The sequence below is a fragment of the Lepus europaeus genome, chromosome 10 (assembly GCF_033115175.1).
Source record: "Lepus europaeus isolate LE1 chromosome 10, mLepTim1.pri, whole genome shotgun sequence".
NCBI lineage: Eukaryota > Metazoa > Chordata > Mammalia > Lagomorpha > Leporidae > Lepus > Lepus europaeus.
The window spans coordinates 66,984,187-67,000,912 of record NC_084836.1 but is presented as its reverse complement, the minus strand read 5'-3'; the positions used below and the strand labels follow the sequence as shown (position 1 = coordinate 67,000,912).

The 16,726-nt window shown below is 51.1% G+C and overlaps 1 protein-coding gene across 2 annotated transcripts; it reads right to left on the bottom strand.

Annotated features, from left to right (window-relative positions):
* Positions 1-9,127: 9,127 nt before the first annotated feature.
* On the bottom strand, positions 9,128-16,485 carry ATP5MC2 (ATP synthase membrane subunit c locus 2). 2 transcript variants are annotated; one of them, XM_062203564.1, is made up of 5 exons: positions 16,403-16,485; positions 13,810-13,879; positions 12,919-12,996; positions 12,151-12,344; positions 9,128-9,390 (listed from the first exon to the last, which is right to left on the bottom strand). In XM_062203564.1, the coding sequence occupies exons 1-5, from the start codon at positions 16,468-16,470 to the stop codon at positions 9,276-9,278; spliced, it is 525 nt and encodes a 174-aa protein (XP_062059548.1). In that variant the 5' UTR covers positions 16,471-16,485; the 3' UTR covers positions 9,128-9,275. The 2 variants fall into 2 exon arrangements, with proteins under 2 accessions (XP_062059548.1, XP_062059549.1); XM_062203565.1 differs by lacking the exon at positions 16,403-16,485 and adding an exon at positions 15,099-15,175.
* Positions 16,486-16,726: the final 241 nt, after the last annotated feature.

The following is a 16,726-nucleotide window of genomic DNA, read 5'->3' as shown; positions in this document are numbered from 1 at the left end:
CCGGCCAATAAATAAATCTTAAAAAAAAAAAAAGAAAAAGAAAAAGAGATGAGCCTTGGGTTTTGTCTGAGAGGTGAAATGAGTAACAGATGGGGAGAAGTCATGAGGAAACAAAGGTCTGAAAGATTGTCCGAGCATAATGTGTTCAAGAAGCTGTTCCTATGTGGAGTGTATGGAGATCGGATGGGTGGAGAGGGCGGTGAGTAGAGTGGCATGAAACAGAATCCCTGCTCACACCACAAGGCGTCTGGACTTCATTCGGGGTCTATTTATCCACTGGAAGTCACTGTAGGATTTTAAATAGGAGGGCGATTGATCAAATTCACATTTTACAAAGATAATTAGTAGCAGCAATAGGACATTTTGATTGAAGGGGAATACAGAAGCTAAACAGCATTCTGTGTCATCTTCTGATCTTTGTCTTTTTAAAGTTTCATTTTATTTATTTTTTAAAATATTTATTTATTTATTTGAAAGTCAGAGTTACACAGAGAGAGGAGAGGCAGAGAGAGAGAGAGAGAGAGAAGGACAGAGAGAGAGAGAGAGAGAGGTCTTCCATCTGCTGATTGATTCCCCAGTTGGCCACAATGGCTGGAGCTGCAGTGATTCGAAGCCAAGAGCCAGGAGCTTCTTCCAGGTCTCCCACGTGGGTGCAGGGGCCCAAGGACTTGGGCCATCTTCCACTGCTTTCCCAGGCCATAGCAGAGAGCTGGATGGGAAGTGGAGCAGCCGAGATTCGAACCAGCCGCCCATATGGGATGCCGGCACTGCAGGTGGTGGCTTTACCCACTATGCCACAGCACCAGCCCCAAAGTTTCATTTATTTTATATGAGAGGCAGAGTTATACACAGAGAAACAGAGATACTGACCCTCCATCTGCTGGTTCACTCTCCAAATGGCCGAAACAGCTGAGGCTGGGCCAGGCTGAAGGGCCAGGCTGAAGCCAGGAGCTCCCTCTGGGTCTCCTACATGGGTGCAGAGGCCCAGGCACTTGGGCCATTCTCTGCCTCTTTCCCAGGTGCATCAGCAGGGAGCTGGGCCAGAAGTGAAGCAGCCAGGACTCAGACTGGTGCCCATTTGAGATGCGGACATCGCAGGTGGCGGCTTAACTCGTTACACCACAATGCTGGCCCTGTAACTGATTTTTAGGAAGCAGTACAGTACAATAGAAAGAGCATAAATGGCACAGCAATTTGTCATGTTATGGATAGAATTGTGTCTCCCCTGGTGTCCCCTCCCATCCACATGTTGAAGTCCTAACCTCTGTACCTCGGAAATGTTTGCAGATGTAATTAGTTATGGTGATGACATCATACTCAAGTAGGGTGGGCTCCTAATTCAGTATGTCTAGTATCCTTAAAACAGGGGAAATTTGTACACACACACATGTAGACAATGCCATGTAGAGATGAATGCACACATGTAGCCCAGGAAAGCTGAGAATTGCCCACCAACCACTAAAAGCTTGGGGAGAGTGTGGAAGAGATTATTTTTCGCAGTCTTTAGAAGGAAACAACCCTGTTTCTACCTTGACCTTGGACTTCTGGCCTTCAGAACTGGGAAACAATACTTTCTATTGTTACAGCCCTCAGTTTGAAGGGCAAACAATATTCCATCTGTGCGACCTTGGACACAGTATTTAATCTTGCTGATCCCTGGTGTCCTACTGCAGAAAGTGGACGTGATTCTGTCTCCCTGACAGAGCAGTCACAATGAACAAAATGGCGTTTGTAAAGTGTGGCACGAGCAGGTGCTGTATAAACATTACTTTGCACTGGTGAGACACTGATGTTACCCAAGGAAAGTGAGAGCTCTCTGGAGGGTTTGGAAAAGCTTGACTGCAACTGTTGGGGTCATGTGTAACTCAGCCTGCAAGTCCCAGGCTGGCTAGGGTGTCTTTGGAACTCTTTCTTCCTGTTGGATTCCTGAGAGGAGCCCTGGCACGGCCTGCTCTCTGGAACTGCAGCTTCTCTGGGATAGAACATTAGGACAGGGACCAAGAGCACCCTCAGAGCAGGAAGACAGAGCCAACTAAAGTAACAAACTGTAGCAAGGCTAGGGCAGGGTGGGAAGGAGCCGGACAACGCTGGAAAGAATGTGCCAGACGCCTTGGGCTGTGGCCTGCCAGCCCCACTCCCTTAGGTAACCGAGTAGGGTCCAGGGCTGTCCTTTCCTCCACTCCGAAGGGAAACCCAGCAGAGGCCTCACCAGTCTCTGGAACGCTCAGTCCTTTCGGGCAGGGAGTCCCTTGCCAAAGCAAACAATCCCAGCTCTACGATTGTGCTCTGGCTGGGGTAGGGGAGAACAAAGATCCCTTTCTTTGCTTCCCTAAATCTATGTCTGCAGCCAAAGGCGCTGTTTACACAATCTTCCCTGGTGAAGAATTTGTTCCTTTTCTCTCTAGGTTGCAGCTGGAAAAGATTGATTCTCTCCCTGCCTATTGGTTTTTTCCCTCGTCCCTAGGCAGGAAAGAGGTCCAATATCCAAACCACCTACCCTCAAGAGAAGCACACTTAGGAATAACTAGGGACTTTTGTGATGGGACTGAAAACCGCAGTTTTGGTGGCAGAAAGTCTACCCCGGGAAGGGAGGGCGGCAGGGGAGACGGGGAGCCTCGCTCTCTCCAGCCCAGCTCCCATCTGTTCCACCCCTCTCTCAGCCCTCAGGCATTTTCAGGCCCATTTCCACAAGGGACGCAGATCCTCAAAATCTAGGGCAGAATGGGGCCATGCCTTTGAAAGGACGATAAGGTGGTTGAAAATGGTTTTTAGGAGATGATTTTCTTGAGTTTTTAATTCCAGCAATGCACGGCTCTTCCCCCAAGCCCCCAGAACAAAAGCAGGAGGCAGGAGAGGAAACCCCGGAGTGGTGCAGTCTAATTTTAGCACTGGCAGAGAATCCCAGTGTTAAGTTACGCCTGGTAAACTGGTAACTAAGAAACAGCAGAGACAGAAAACTTCCACAATCTAAGTCTCCAACAAGAAGCTTCGAAACCCAATTTCATTAATTTCTATGGCATCTCAGGGAGGAAGACGAGCTTTGCTGTGTCACACAGGGAAGGAACTTGGAGCACAGGAAGAGTTACCCAAAGCCATTGAGTGTGAGTGAGTCGATCCCAGGACTCTAGGACTTGCAATCTGGTGGGTTGCGCAGGGCCAAGCTGCTGTTGGAAAATTGTATGGGTCTTTTAGAATGCACAGATTTTCCCTGAGCTAAACAGTCTCCCCTCTCTGCAGTCCCCAGGGACTACTCTCCTGTTGCTAAGGGAGCTATGGGCTCGCTGTTTGCTGCCCTTTGCAGCTCTGTTTTGGAAACCTGAAGTCCCTTCTCCTACTACTGGGTGATGTGGATGGCAAAGCAATGGAGGGCGGAGGGGCCGTGAGTCTGATTAGGCTTGGACAACCCCCCCCCAACCCAGGCAAGATATGCAGTTTGTTTCTGTAAAAGCGGCTACACAGTTCCTGGAAGGCTGTAATCCACCACGGTTAAAAATATCCATCTTGGGCACAAAGCTGAGCCAACAAAGCTGAGCCTACGCAGGGACCAAGAAAACAGCAGTGGGGTAAAATGAACCCAGGAGTAGGCAAAATGCTACCTATTTGCAAGATGGCAGCAGCGACAGTAATTATAAGATAAACAAACCCATCGCCTTCACTGAGAAATCTCAAAAATGGTCTGCTCTGGTCTCGTCTTCTCCTCCAGTGACATCCTGGCCCCTGGACACATGTGGGCTACGCAAGGCGCTTTGGTCAAGGGTTACTGTTCCATCCCTTCCTATCTAGATAACCTGGAGTACTAGCAAACCGAGACTTAGTTCTCTCATCTGTTAAAGCAAGGGAAAAGGGGCAGGCATGGTGCTGTAGTGGGCTAAACCATCACTTGGGATGCCTGCGTCCCATACTGGAGTCCCTGGGATTGAGTCCTGCCTCTGCTTCTCTCCAGCTTCCTGCTAATGTGTCTAGGAGGCAGCGGTGGACAATGGACAAAGTGCTATCATGATCTCCCATGTGGGAGACCCAGATGGAGTTCCCTGCTCCTGTCCTATGTCTGGCCCAGCCTTGGCTGCTGTAGCCATCTGAACTTGCAAGATGCCTATCTTTCCCTTTCTCTGTCACTCTGCCTTTCAAATATATAAACTTAAGAAACAGCTGTGGTAAAACGGCATCGCATACACGCTTGGTTTCGATGTCTTTCCTCTGCTAGCTTTCCTGAGCTAGATCAGATCCAATGACGTTAGGAGGCAGAGGGTCAGGTAGGTCAACTTCTAGAGTTTCTGTTCAAGACCCAGATGAGACTTGACTCCTTCTACTGCAGATTAGAATGTTGCCTTTGTATTAGCTTTCTTATCTTTTTTTTTTTTTTTGACAGGCAGAGTGGACAGTGAGAGAGAGAGACAGAGAGAAAGGTCTTCCTTTTTGCCGTTGGTTCACCCTCCAATGGCCGCCACAGTTGGCGCACTGCTGCCGGCGCACCGCGCTGATCCGATGGCAGGAGCCAGGTGCTTCTCCTGGTCTCCCATAGGGTGCAGGTCCCAAGTACTTGGACCATCCTCCACTGCACTCCCTGGCCACAGCAGAGAGCTGGCCTGGAAGAGGGGCAACCGGGACAGAATCCGGTGCCCCGACCGGGACTAGAACCCGGTGTGCCGGCGCCGCAAGGTGGAGGATTAGCCTACTGAGCCGCGGCGCTGGCCTTGTATTAGCTTTCTAATTTGTTAAAAAAAAAAAAAGATTGTATTTATTTTATTCGATGGGCAGAGTTAGAGATACAAGGAGAGAGATCTTCCATCTTACTGGTTTACTCTTTGGATGACTACAAAGACCAGGGCTGGGCCAAGCTGAAGTCAGGAGCCTAGAACTCCATCCGGGTCTCCCACGTGGGTGGCAGCAGTCCAAGCACCTGGGCCATCCTCCGCTGCTTTCCCAGGCACGTTAGCAGGGAGCTGGGTGGGAAGTGGAACAGCCAAGATTTGAACTGGGGCTCAAATGGAAAATGCCAGCACTGCACGCTGCTGCTTAACCTTGCTGTGCAACAGTGCCAGCCCCAGCTTTCTATTTCTATATAACAAATTACCACACTTAACAGATTAAAAGAACAGCCATTTGTCATCTGACTATTCCTCAACTATGTCCGTGAGTGTGTGTGTGTTTTCTCACCTTTTAAGTAAACTTGACCACCTTGTGTACTGTACATGTGTCTGTGCTTAAGTAGAAGGCGAGGACCTGGAATAATTCATCTCTACCTCCCCCACTGCACTTGGAAATTGTGGCAGTGAAGCCTGCTGATTTGGGGGTCGCTGACAGCTTTCGGAGGCTCCTTTCTGGTCCCAGCATATGGTCCCGCTCATCTTCAGCAGCGGCGCATTCATTCCCTTCTTCTGTGTTCTCCTCTTCTGCCACCAGCCTGCGAAAGCTCTGCACTTTTACGGGTGCATGTGATTAGACAGACCCACTCCATCTTAAAATCCACAGTGCCATCTACCCAAACCAGGGCAGTGACAGCGAAGTCACAGGCTCTGAAGATCAGATCCGGGCATCTTTAACGAGTCACTTAAAAAAAAGTCTGCCTCCCACAGTACTCACTGAAAATATCAAGAAATGATGAGTGAGAGGGGGAACTGGGAATAGATCATCTCTAACCCAAACCTCTTGCCTAGTATTCTATCCATACCATCTCCTGCCATTTCTTTTATTCGTTCATTCATTCAATCATTCATTTTTATCCTGTGATTTCTAAAGTGGCTACTTTGGTCACAGTGTACTCATGTTCATAGTGCTTTGAGGTAGATGCTCAAAAATAATTTCAAGAAATGACTGGAGACTAAAACATCTTTCCATGTTTTAGTTTGTTCTCATCAAATGGCGAGAACAGCAGGCTGCCCAGAGGTGTGTCCTAAGCACACACTAGAAAACGCATGCCATGTTGAGATGGGCTCAATAAACACAAAGTTTCACCACTCAGAACTTGGAGGACTTGGGGCCAGCGCTGTGGCGTAGCAGGCTAAGCCTCCGCCTGCAGCGCCAACATCCCATATGGGTACTGGTTTGAGTCTTAGCTGCTCCCCTTCCGATCCAGCTCCCTGCTAATGACCTGGGAAAGCAGTGGAAGATGGCCCAACTGCTTGAGCCCCTGCACCTGCATGGGGTCCCTGGAAGAAGCTCCCGGCTCTGGCCATTGCAACCATTTAGGGAATGAACCAGCAGATGGAAGACCTCTCTCTCTGCCTCTCAAATAAATCTTTTTTTTTTTTTTTTTAAGATTTATTTATTTGAAAGAGTTATACAGAGAATGAAGGAGAGGCGGAGAGGCGGAGAGGCAGAGAGGCAGAGAGAGAGAGAGAAAGAGGTCTTCCATCTACGGGTTCACTCCCCAATTGGCTGCAACAACTGGAGCTGCACTGATCTGAAGCCAGGAGCCAGGAGCTTCTTCCGGTCCTCCATGTGGGTGCAGGGGGCCCAAGGACTTGGGCCATCTTCTACTGCTTTCCCGCGCCACAGCAGAGCTGGATTGGAAGTGGAGCAGCCGGGACTCAAACCAGTGCCCATATGGGATACCAGAACTGCAGGCAGTGGCTTTACCCGCAACACCACAGTGCCAGCCCCTTCAATAAGTCTTAAAAGAAACACCTTGGAGAACTGGGGTAACATTTGCTCACTGTGTGATGCTACCATTTCCCTTTTCCTGTTGCAGAATTCAACTGGAGTCCTCCATCTCATCTCGCTTCTCTTGAATGAAGGTAAGGCACACAGCTGCCCTAGCCTGGTTCCTGGATACCAACTCAGCCAGATCACCAGTATTGCTCCTGAGCAGCTTTCTCATCCTGACGACCTTGAGAAGACCTTGAACTACTAAATCCACCCTGAGAGGGAGGCTGGAACTGGGCTCCTCATTACTGCTGTTTAGCATTTAGAGGACTTTCACAGGGCACTGTTTACTTCTAATTAGGAATGGTGCAAGCCTGTTGACACTGCTCCCTTGGTGCCCAAGAAACACAATCAGCTGTTGAAGAAACTGAGAAAGCAGCAGAGGCAAACAAGTCTTGCTGCCTTCAACATGGCTGGGTTCTCTCTCCAGATGCTTTCTGGCCAGACTTAAGCACAGACGGAAACCAGGGTCCCAGAAAGTTCCTGCTCAGTGATCTGCCCCATGTCACAGGAGCTAGAGATTGGGAAGGGTCTCCTGACCTCACAGCAGGTGCTATTCTACAACTCCAAGGACGGGCTTCCATCACCATGCTATCCAAGTTGAAGAGATCTCCAGAAGATCTGTTCTTAGACCCTGTTTCTCTACTAAAACATAGCACTCCCCTAGCCCAGGTTGTTGGCCATTTGGGTTGCCCGTAACTCTCCCTGGGGCCTGAAGCTGAGAGGATTCAGGGCACCTGGACTCCTCCTAAGGAAATTTGCTGGCAAGCTTCTTGAAGAACCAGTCATCACTGACTTCAGAGAAAACAGAGATGTGCAGGCCATCAAGCTTGGCTGTCTCTGAGCACCTGCCTTGTTGAGAGGTTAGCCCAACTCAGTTCCCAAGAAGGCACCAGGGTGACTCGGGACGGGGAGGGCCAGGGCAGCAGAGCCTCCTACCAGTAGCTCTAATTTAAGGGAGGGTTCTTCCTCATTCCGTAAGAGGTAGATTCTGGAGAATCTACATCTGGAGAAGACAAAGCCAGGCCCTGTTCCCATGAGGCCCACAGCCCAGAGGCGTTGAGGATGGTGTGACAACTGGATCCATCATTCTCACCCTCCAGGACAACTGCAGAAGGGCCCCGGGGGTGAAGGATTCAGAGCAACATGCTTCCGGAGCCTGTTTCCCGAGGGTCAAGTCCCTGCCTTGAGCTTTAATTTCAGTTACTAAACACCTCTGTGGTCATCTCCATCATCACTTTGGAAAGAACATGAATTGACACACCCAGTCACTTCAGCAAGAGATGACCTGGGCTCGCTTATCCCTGCCTGTGAACGCCTGGGAGATCCTTTGACCTCTCAAGGTCGATTTCCTCACTTGTGAAGTGAGGGGGGTTGGAATAGATGATTAAATAAGAAAGTTCACGAAGTACCTGCTGTATTTTTTAGGGCTAGAGATGTACAGACCAGTACCAGATGAAGCCTGTTGCTTACCAGCAAGCTTCCCTGGGTGCCTGACGTAGAGTCCACAATCATCATGTGCACACCCGTTGCACAGCAAGGTGCTATCCCACAAAAGCTGTTGTTGCTGAAAATCTGCTTTTCTACAGCCCCAGGCACTCCCAGACCTTACTGGCTGCAGCCAACCCTGTAACTGCGGCCTGCAGTTGCCTTGGAGTTCATTATTTAAAGGAAATATCTGCAGCCACCATCTTTGAACAAGTGATGTACGTCAAGACGCAATTTGTCTACGGGCGGGCTGCTGTCCAACAATACTGCCTCAAGAAACTGACCTCGTACTTGGAAGACAGAGTGCCCTGGGCACACCCACTCACAATTTATCATGGCCCCGGATTATTATAAAGGAGATACATGCTCTACAGTCATTTATGGGGCTAATGCTCATTTGATGAGGTGGACAGAGATAAGAAAATGACTTCATGGATGTAGACGGCATTCAAGCTAAGTAAGGCTACTAGAGCTTGAAGAAGAGCAAAGTGAGGAAAGATTTAAGGAGAGAGATGGGCAGAGGCACACGGCAAGGCTGCAAGATAGGGAAGGAACATTTGAAAAATGACCAATCGTGAGGAAGCGGAGGCCAGGCAGTGTTTGGATGGGTAATTACAGAACCAGTCCTGAAGGTGAGGAAGATTCACCTGGCAGCGCTGGCTGGAAATGTGAGGGGGGGGGGGGGGGAGCCCACAGGCAAACATCCGTGAAGCTCCCACAGCAGACCTGGCGGGTGACAGAGCCGGAGAGGACATGGCAGCGCGAGAGCAAGCCCACAAGTCGGCGCTTGACGCCAGTGCTCTGAGGCGAGCAGCAGCCGTGCCGGGTGATAAGGATTGAAAGGAGAGCTGTTCAGGATGCAATTTTCCTGAAACATGACCACAGCAGACCCACGTGGCGTTCCGAACCAGCACACCGCACTTTAGGCCTTGTACTCTCAACCAAAGCACTGGGCAAACCGCGGGGAAGGAACGCACACAGGACACTCAGCAGGCATCTTATAATACAGTATTTATTTGTCTTCCCTCTGTCAAACCCTGAGCCAACCACTTGCCCCAGGTGTCCTGGGAAGGTACAGGAATGGGACCGCACAGGGCAGACGAGGACGGGACAAAGACCTGCGGGAGGTGGCGACGACTCTTTCACATGGCGAAGAGGATGAGAAAGGCCACCATCAGGCAGAAGAGCCCCATGGCCTCCGAGAGCGCAAAGCCCAGAATCGCGTAGGAGAAGAGCTGCTGCTTCAGGGAAGGGTTCCTGGGAGAAGCAGGGGAGAAAAAACTGAGCTTCCAGTCCACACCAAGGAGAGGGCAAACATCTAAGCGGCTCAGAGAGTACTCTTCCCTCCAAGCTCATCTGAGGTTTTAGGGGTGACGCCATCACACCCTAATTCTTGCCCTGATGCACCAAGGACTCTTCAGGGATTGAATGAGGGGGCAGTGGACAATGACCCAAGCACACACATTATCTTGTCAATGGACCACCCACATTATGACCATAATTTAAGACTGGTAAGCTGATGCTGTGGAATAGCGGGTAAAGCCACTGCCTGCAGTGTCAGCATCCCATACGGGCGCCAGTTCGAGTCCTGGCTGCTCCACTTCTGATCCAGCTCTCTGCTATGGCCTGGGAAAGCAGTGGAAGATGGCCCAAGTCCTTGGGCCCTTGCACCTGTGTGTGGGAGACCCGGAGGAGGCTCTGGCTCCTGGCTCCTGATAAGACACAGATTGGTCCATTGTGGCCAGTTGGGGAGTGAACTAGTGGATGGAAGACCTCTCTCTCTGCCTCTCTGTAACTCTTTCAGATAAATAAATCTAAAAAAACAAAACAACAAAACAAAACAAACAAACAAAAAACAACCAAGAAAGAAAGAAAACAAAGACCTTTGGGCCTATCCAAGGCCCACACCGGACAGCAGAGGCAGCCAGAGTGACAGGGTTATTCTAAAGCAGTGAGTTAAGCTGTGGAACTCCAAGACAGGAAACACAGAAGCCAAACTAAAACAGCAGGGGCATTTTAAAGGCTCGTGGTCTCCCCTTCATTCACTTAAGACAGTCTTCAGACACAGCCTCACAACTTCATGGGACACAGAGAAAACCCTGTTCCAGAGCCCAGGAGAGTCAGTGACCAACTTCTTTCATTTCAGAATAACCAAAAGTTTCAGGGCTTTAAGCTAAAAATGGCCAGTGGGGTTTGTGATATGAGTCAACACAGAATAAAGGACTCCTGGGGTCGGTGCTGTGGCGTAGGTTAAGCCTCTGCCTGCAGTGTTGGCATCCAATATGGGTGCAGCTGCTTCACTTCTGATCCAGCTCTCTGCTGTGGCCTGGGAAAGCAGTGAAAAATGGCCCAAGTGCTTGGGCCCCTGCACCTGTGTGGGAGACCGGGAAGAAGCTCCTGGCTTCAGATCAGTGCAACTCTGGCCGTTGCGGCCATTTGGGGAATGAACCAGGTGGAAGATCTCAGTCTTTCCTTCTATCTCTGCCTTTCAAATAAATAAATCTTAAAAAAAAAAAAAAAAAAAAAAAAAGACTCTGATATATAATTTGGAGTCCTCGTTCTGTGACACCTCGGCTGCAACAGGGAAGGCGCCACAGCACTGGCTTTTAGCAGAATCGTCAGGCGTCTTGCTCACCCATCTCCCCAGGACGTTAGGAAAACGTACAGGTCTAGAGAACACCGATTCAGTTCTGACAGAGCTGCTGGGGACCAAAACAGTCCCTGGTGCCAGCGGGGAACTCCCTGCGGGGGGCACAGTGGTACAGTCACCCCACCACCTGAGGCTCTAGCCTAGAGGCAGCAAATTCTCTCCGTGAAGGGCCAGGTCCCATCTTAGGCTCTGTGGGCCGTTTACAGCTTGTCTTTCTTGATTTTAATTTTTTTGATTTTATTTATTTATTTGACAGGTAGAGTTAGACAGTGAGAGAGAAAGATCTTCCGTCCATTGGTTCACTCCCCAAATGGCCGCAATGGCCGGAGCTGCACCAATCTGAAGCCAAGAGCCAGGTGCCTCTCCTGGTCTCCCATGTGGGTGCAGGGCCCAAGCACTTGGGCCATCCTCTACTGCCTTCCCGGGCCACAGCAGAGAGCTGGACTGGAAGAGGGGCAACCAGGACTAGACCTGGCGCCCATACGGGATGCTGGTGCCGCAGGCGGAGGAATAACCAAGTGCGCCAGCCCCTGATTTTCTTACATAATTCTACATACTAATGGACACAATGTAACGTTTCATCACATGCACACTTTGTATAACCATCAAATCAGGGCAAACATCAGATGTAGTGAGAGCAATCAAAATATTTTAGTTACTTTATTTATTTATGTTTTTGACAGGCAGAGTGGACATCGAGAGAGACAGAGAGAAGGTTTTCCTTCCGTTGGTTCACCCTGCAATGGCCACTGCGGCCGGCACACCGCACTGATCCAAAACCGGGAGCCAGGTACTTCTTCCTGGTCTCCCATGCGGGTGCAGGGCCCAAGCACTTGGGCCATCCTCCACTGCACTCCCGGGCCACAGCAGAGAGCTGGACAGGAAGAGCAGCAACCAGGACTAGAACCTGGGGTACCGGCGCTGCAGGTGAAGGATTAGCCTAGTGAGCTGCGGCGCCGGCCCTATTTTAGCTACTTTAAAATTAAAATAACCTTTAGAAAAATGCAGAAACCATTCTTAGCTCAACTGTACAGAACCAGGCTTTAGCTCAGCTTTGGCCTTCAGGCCTTCGCCTGCCAGTCTCTGCTCTAGACCCAACAAAAGTTCAACAGGACGTCTTTCAGTGACGTAACTGCTGCCTCTGCACTGCCGCTGTGGCTGTCTCTAGCCACACGTGGTTACCGGGCACTGGAAATCTGGTCAGTGCGACGAGGAACTGAAAACCCAAGTTCGTTCGACGTGTTGTTAATTAATTAAAACTCAAATTCAAAATAGCCTCATGTAGCTATTGCAAAGGTTACTGCAGCTCTAGATCCCAGACCTCTGCAGACCCTTCCAGGGGGCAATGGGGGCTCAACTTCTCTTACCTGGCATAACCAATGATGAGGCTCCCAAATACAGTCCCGATCCCAGCCCCAGAGCCAGCCACCCCAACTGTGGCAGCCCCGGCCCCAATGAACTTGGCTGCTGTATCAATGTCCCTTGAGATGGCGCTGGTTTGGAAGCTACGGCTCTGGACAAGTGGGGTCAGGGGACACGGGGCTGCCACGCTGCTCAGGCGCTGTGAAGAAGAGGCAGGTAGAAGGTCAAGTTTGTTTTTTTTTGGGGGGGGGGCACCCGTTTTTGCTTTGGAAACGTCTGCACAATTTAAACCCTCTGTGCTGTCAAGTGTCATGGTTTCTATCCCAAAGGGGAAATTGGTTCACTCACTGAAAACTCCCCCAAAATGCTGGCAAGCAGAATCTTTTAATGTAGAAGGCGGACTTCAAATACTATCAAGATTCAGGGGCGGTCTGGAAGTGTTACAACCGAGGCCCTAGCCTGTTCCTGTCGCCCCATGGCGATCACATTCCTGGAACAATTAGAGGCTCCCACAGAAGTCAGCCGACTAGGCCATTACAGCAGTTAGCAGTTCATCTGGGCGCGTGTGCTGCCGGTGGCAAACGCCCAGCACTAGTGCATATATCCTATTAACTGCCAATCATCCCCACCTACAGCCAACGGCCTTGATCCTGGACTAATTTTAGTCCAGGATGCTTGTCCTCAGCGCGCACTCCCCCTACTGGTTCTAGCAGGTAACCCTCCCCACCGCTCACCCTCCAAAACCACAGCTCCAACTCCACCTGTTAAGGTACCTCATCTGTCAGCGTCTCGGGTCTCTTGAGCACCACTGCGGACAGCGGCCGGCTCAGCAGCTGCGAGGTGCTCCTGGCCTGGCGGGAAGGACACAGGTCAGGAAGGTCAGCGGAGGCTGGAGAGGAGCTTCAGAACCTTACCAAGCAGGATCTTCGCCTGCCAGTGCCCCTTCCATGCCTGTACTTACAATCCTGCATCACTCATCTTTACTTTTAGTATGTTCTAGGATCACAGCATTCCCTTGCTTTTCAGGCTTTGCTCTAAGGAAAGCCGGTCTGCTTCCTTTTGGACCCCAGGAGGTTTTTCACCTTTGCTCTATCTTGCCCATAGCTTCCAGGAATTAGGAGAAACCTGAGCCCCAGAAGCACACTGGTACCGGCCAGCTCAGGACAAAGAAGGCCAGGACAGGGCCAACCCCCCTGGTGGCCTCTGCTGACTGACCCCATGCCAGGCCTCCAAAACAGCAGCATGGGTAGCAGCCAGGCTTCAGGGCCAGAGATCCAGATTCCAATCTTAGCTCCGCAGCAGCTGTGTGATCTCGGGGAAGTCACTAAACCTTTCTAAGCCTGCTTTCTCATCAGACGGAAAAACTCCTGCAGGGCTGGTAAACTCAGTGCCAGGTACCTACTAATAGCACCACCCTTTTCTCTTGGGATGAACCAACTCCCTGCACCATCCAGTCGCTTTTAATTTCACTCTTGCTTCTGAGTCAAACACCTTCCCAATGCTTATTTAAGCTTCTTAAATACAGAAGATCCGACATAAAGCTACATAATCTACTTTCTGGGGACCAACTCGGGCTGGTCTCTACCTCTCTCTGTAACTCTGTCCTTCAAATAAATAAAATAAATCTTAAAAAAAAAATCCTCCTAGAAAAAGCAGGGACTCACCAAGGAGGGCGTGGAGACGAACTTGGAGCAGGCATACATTGTCAGGCTGTCAGGGGCTGTAGCACGAAAGCTGGAATTACAAGAGCAGTATTGTCACCACTCAACTACATCCTCATCAGCAGCTCTAGAAAGATTCACTGGCCCAGAGGGCAAAGGCATGGACTGCAAGTCACCAGCAGAGATGAAATGAGAACCCCACCCCGTTCCCAGATTCCCCTATATATTCGAGTGACATCTTTTGGTCTGAACCAAAGTTGTCACTTGGTCCCAGTTACTCATTTCCACAGCCTTGGGATTTGGGGTTGTCAGATCCATCTTCCCAGAGTGTCTGTTCTTTGCCTAAATTTTTCTCAGCCCTTCATTGTTTGGGGGGGGGGGGGGAGATTCCTTTCACAGCTAGAGTCCACAGGCTTTTAATCTTCTCACTGAATGACCTGCAAGTGACTGGTTTCTCAAAACACCTAAATTTCCTACATTAATTAACAAGACAGATCAATGAGGAACTCTGCTGTTACTCTAATTAGCAATGACTGTTGAAGTGTTTTCACCATCGCACCATGGGGAATTAAATTTTGTAGCCCCAAGATCTAAAATCCTCACACCTGGTTGGTACCTAAATTGGTGGAACTCAAGAGAGAAAGTGAGTTAAGGACCTAAAGGCAGGGAGGGTTTCTCCAAGCAATGGGAGAAGCCCCGCAGGATGAGAATTTTCTAGGGATGGAGATGGAACATGTATTCAAAATGTCTATTCTTAGGGGCCTGATGCTGGCATCCCATTGGGTCCTGGCTGCTCCACTTCTAATCCAGCTCCCTGGAATTGTGCCTGGAAAAAGGAGTGGAAGATGGCCAAGCGTTTGGGCCCCTGCACCCATGTGAGAGACCTGGAAGAAGCTCCTGGCTCCGGCTTGGCCCAGTTGCAGCCAAGTGGGGAGTGAACCAGCGGATGGAAGCCCTCTGTGACTCTCCCTGACACTCTTTCAAATTAAAAAAAAAAAGTAAAGAAGAAATATATATTCTTGAGCCTCATTTTAGACCTTCCCGGTCAAGATCTCTGGTGATAAGGCCCAAGTGCCCTGTATTTCAAATAATCTATCCTTCTTACAGGTAAGGGGTACATTTAATTAAATAATTTTTTTGAAGGAACACCTATAGTGTTCCTTTAAGAGCTTGGTCTTAAAGCCCGATTTTATTTGAGGGGCACAGAGACAGAAAGTACTTCGGTCCACTGGCTCACTGCCAAATGCCTCCCATAGGTGAGGCTGAAGCCAGGCTCCTGGAACTCAATTCACCTGTCCAATGCAGGTGGCAGGGACCACTGTTCTTGAGCCTGCTGTCCTCCCAGGGTGTACATCAGCAGGAAGCTGTGGCTTGCATCCAGGCGCTCCCATAGCAGGATGTGGGGTTTGCAACCAGGGCTTAATGGCTAGGCAGAGTGCCTGCGCCTTCACACCAAACCTTTCCACCCCTGAGGTCCATGCTTTCTAACAGGCCCCAGGCTGACACACGGAGTGAATGCTAACGCTTGTTAAACGCCACTTCCTTAAATGAAATGGACTGACTGCCCCACGTTCTAAAACCTATGAACCCAGCATCTTACTCTCAACTCTCATCTGACCTAGAACTGACGTCTGCCCATCCACGAAAGGCTAACCCAAATCGGATTTTCTTGGGTCAAAATCCAATCATTCGCTTGACGTTTTTATAAAAGGGATAACATTTCTCCTAAGGAAATTAAGCCTTAATATCATTTGTAAAATGCATTTCATAGGGGAATGAAATGTGAACTTAAAAATTAACATGTGCACATTTTAATGTGGCGCTGGCATGTAATAAGCCCAGCACAACGGGTAACAAGCCCGGACTGGCCACTCAACCTCGGGTAGTGCAGGGCTGTTAACCCACACCTCGGGCAAGGACACCACTCAGAGCTCCTACTTGCTTGGCTTCACCACACCTGTGACGGAGCCCCTTCTCTTCCCCGCTCTTGGGCTTTTTCCAGCTTCACCCGAGAGCCGGGAAAGCAGAACCAGACCGGGGGGAGGAAGCAATGGCTGCAAACCAAGCGGCCGGCCTCTGCGGCCCCGGCTCTCCGCAGCCACAACCCCGAGGGGCTGCTTGCGCCACGTCCCCGCTTTACTAAAACCGACCAGAGGCAACGGGCGCTCGGGACAGCCAACCACCATCGCTGTTCCGCGCACCGGAGCAAGCACAAAACCACGTGTCGGGGTGAGAGGAGGAAGCCGAGGCAGGAGCGGGCAGCCCCGGGGGTCGTGACAACTCTGGAAAAGCCACAAGGGCGAGAAGGGGGCGTCAGTGAGGTCGGGTCGGAGCAGGAGGAGGAAGGGCACTCCCGGATCGGACTCCCGCCAGCCCCGCGGCACGCTCCCGCCGCGAGACGCCCAAGATGGCGCCAGGCCCGCGCGGCTGGAGGTCACCGGCACGCGGGCAGGGGCGGCTCCCGGGCGCCGGGGAGGGCACGAGGGCCGGGGTGTGGGACCCAGCACCGCAAGGGCCCGAAAGCATCCGCGCGCCGTGAGCAGCCCCCGCGCGCGCGTGCGCCGCGCACACAGGGCACGCGGCCCCAAGGCCTTACCTGCTCCCAGTGCAGAGAAGACAGAGGGGAGGGGGAGGGCGGGACACCGACGGGAAGGCTCTGCGCATGCGCGGCCCGGACCAACGAGGCGCCCGCCGCCACGGATAGAGAGGTGGCAACGTTGAAGGTCGACCACAGCGCCGCCTGCCAGCTCCGTGGCGCCGTCCGGCACGTCGCGCCACCTGGCGTGGGAGAAGAGGAACTACAGGAGAACTACTCGGGAGGCGACCGAGTGCAGAAATGAGGCCAGTTCCGCAGAGCGAGCTGATCCACAGCTTGGCCTGCGCAGCGTTTGGAATCTTGGACTGCTTTCCGAGCGTGCGC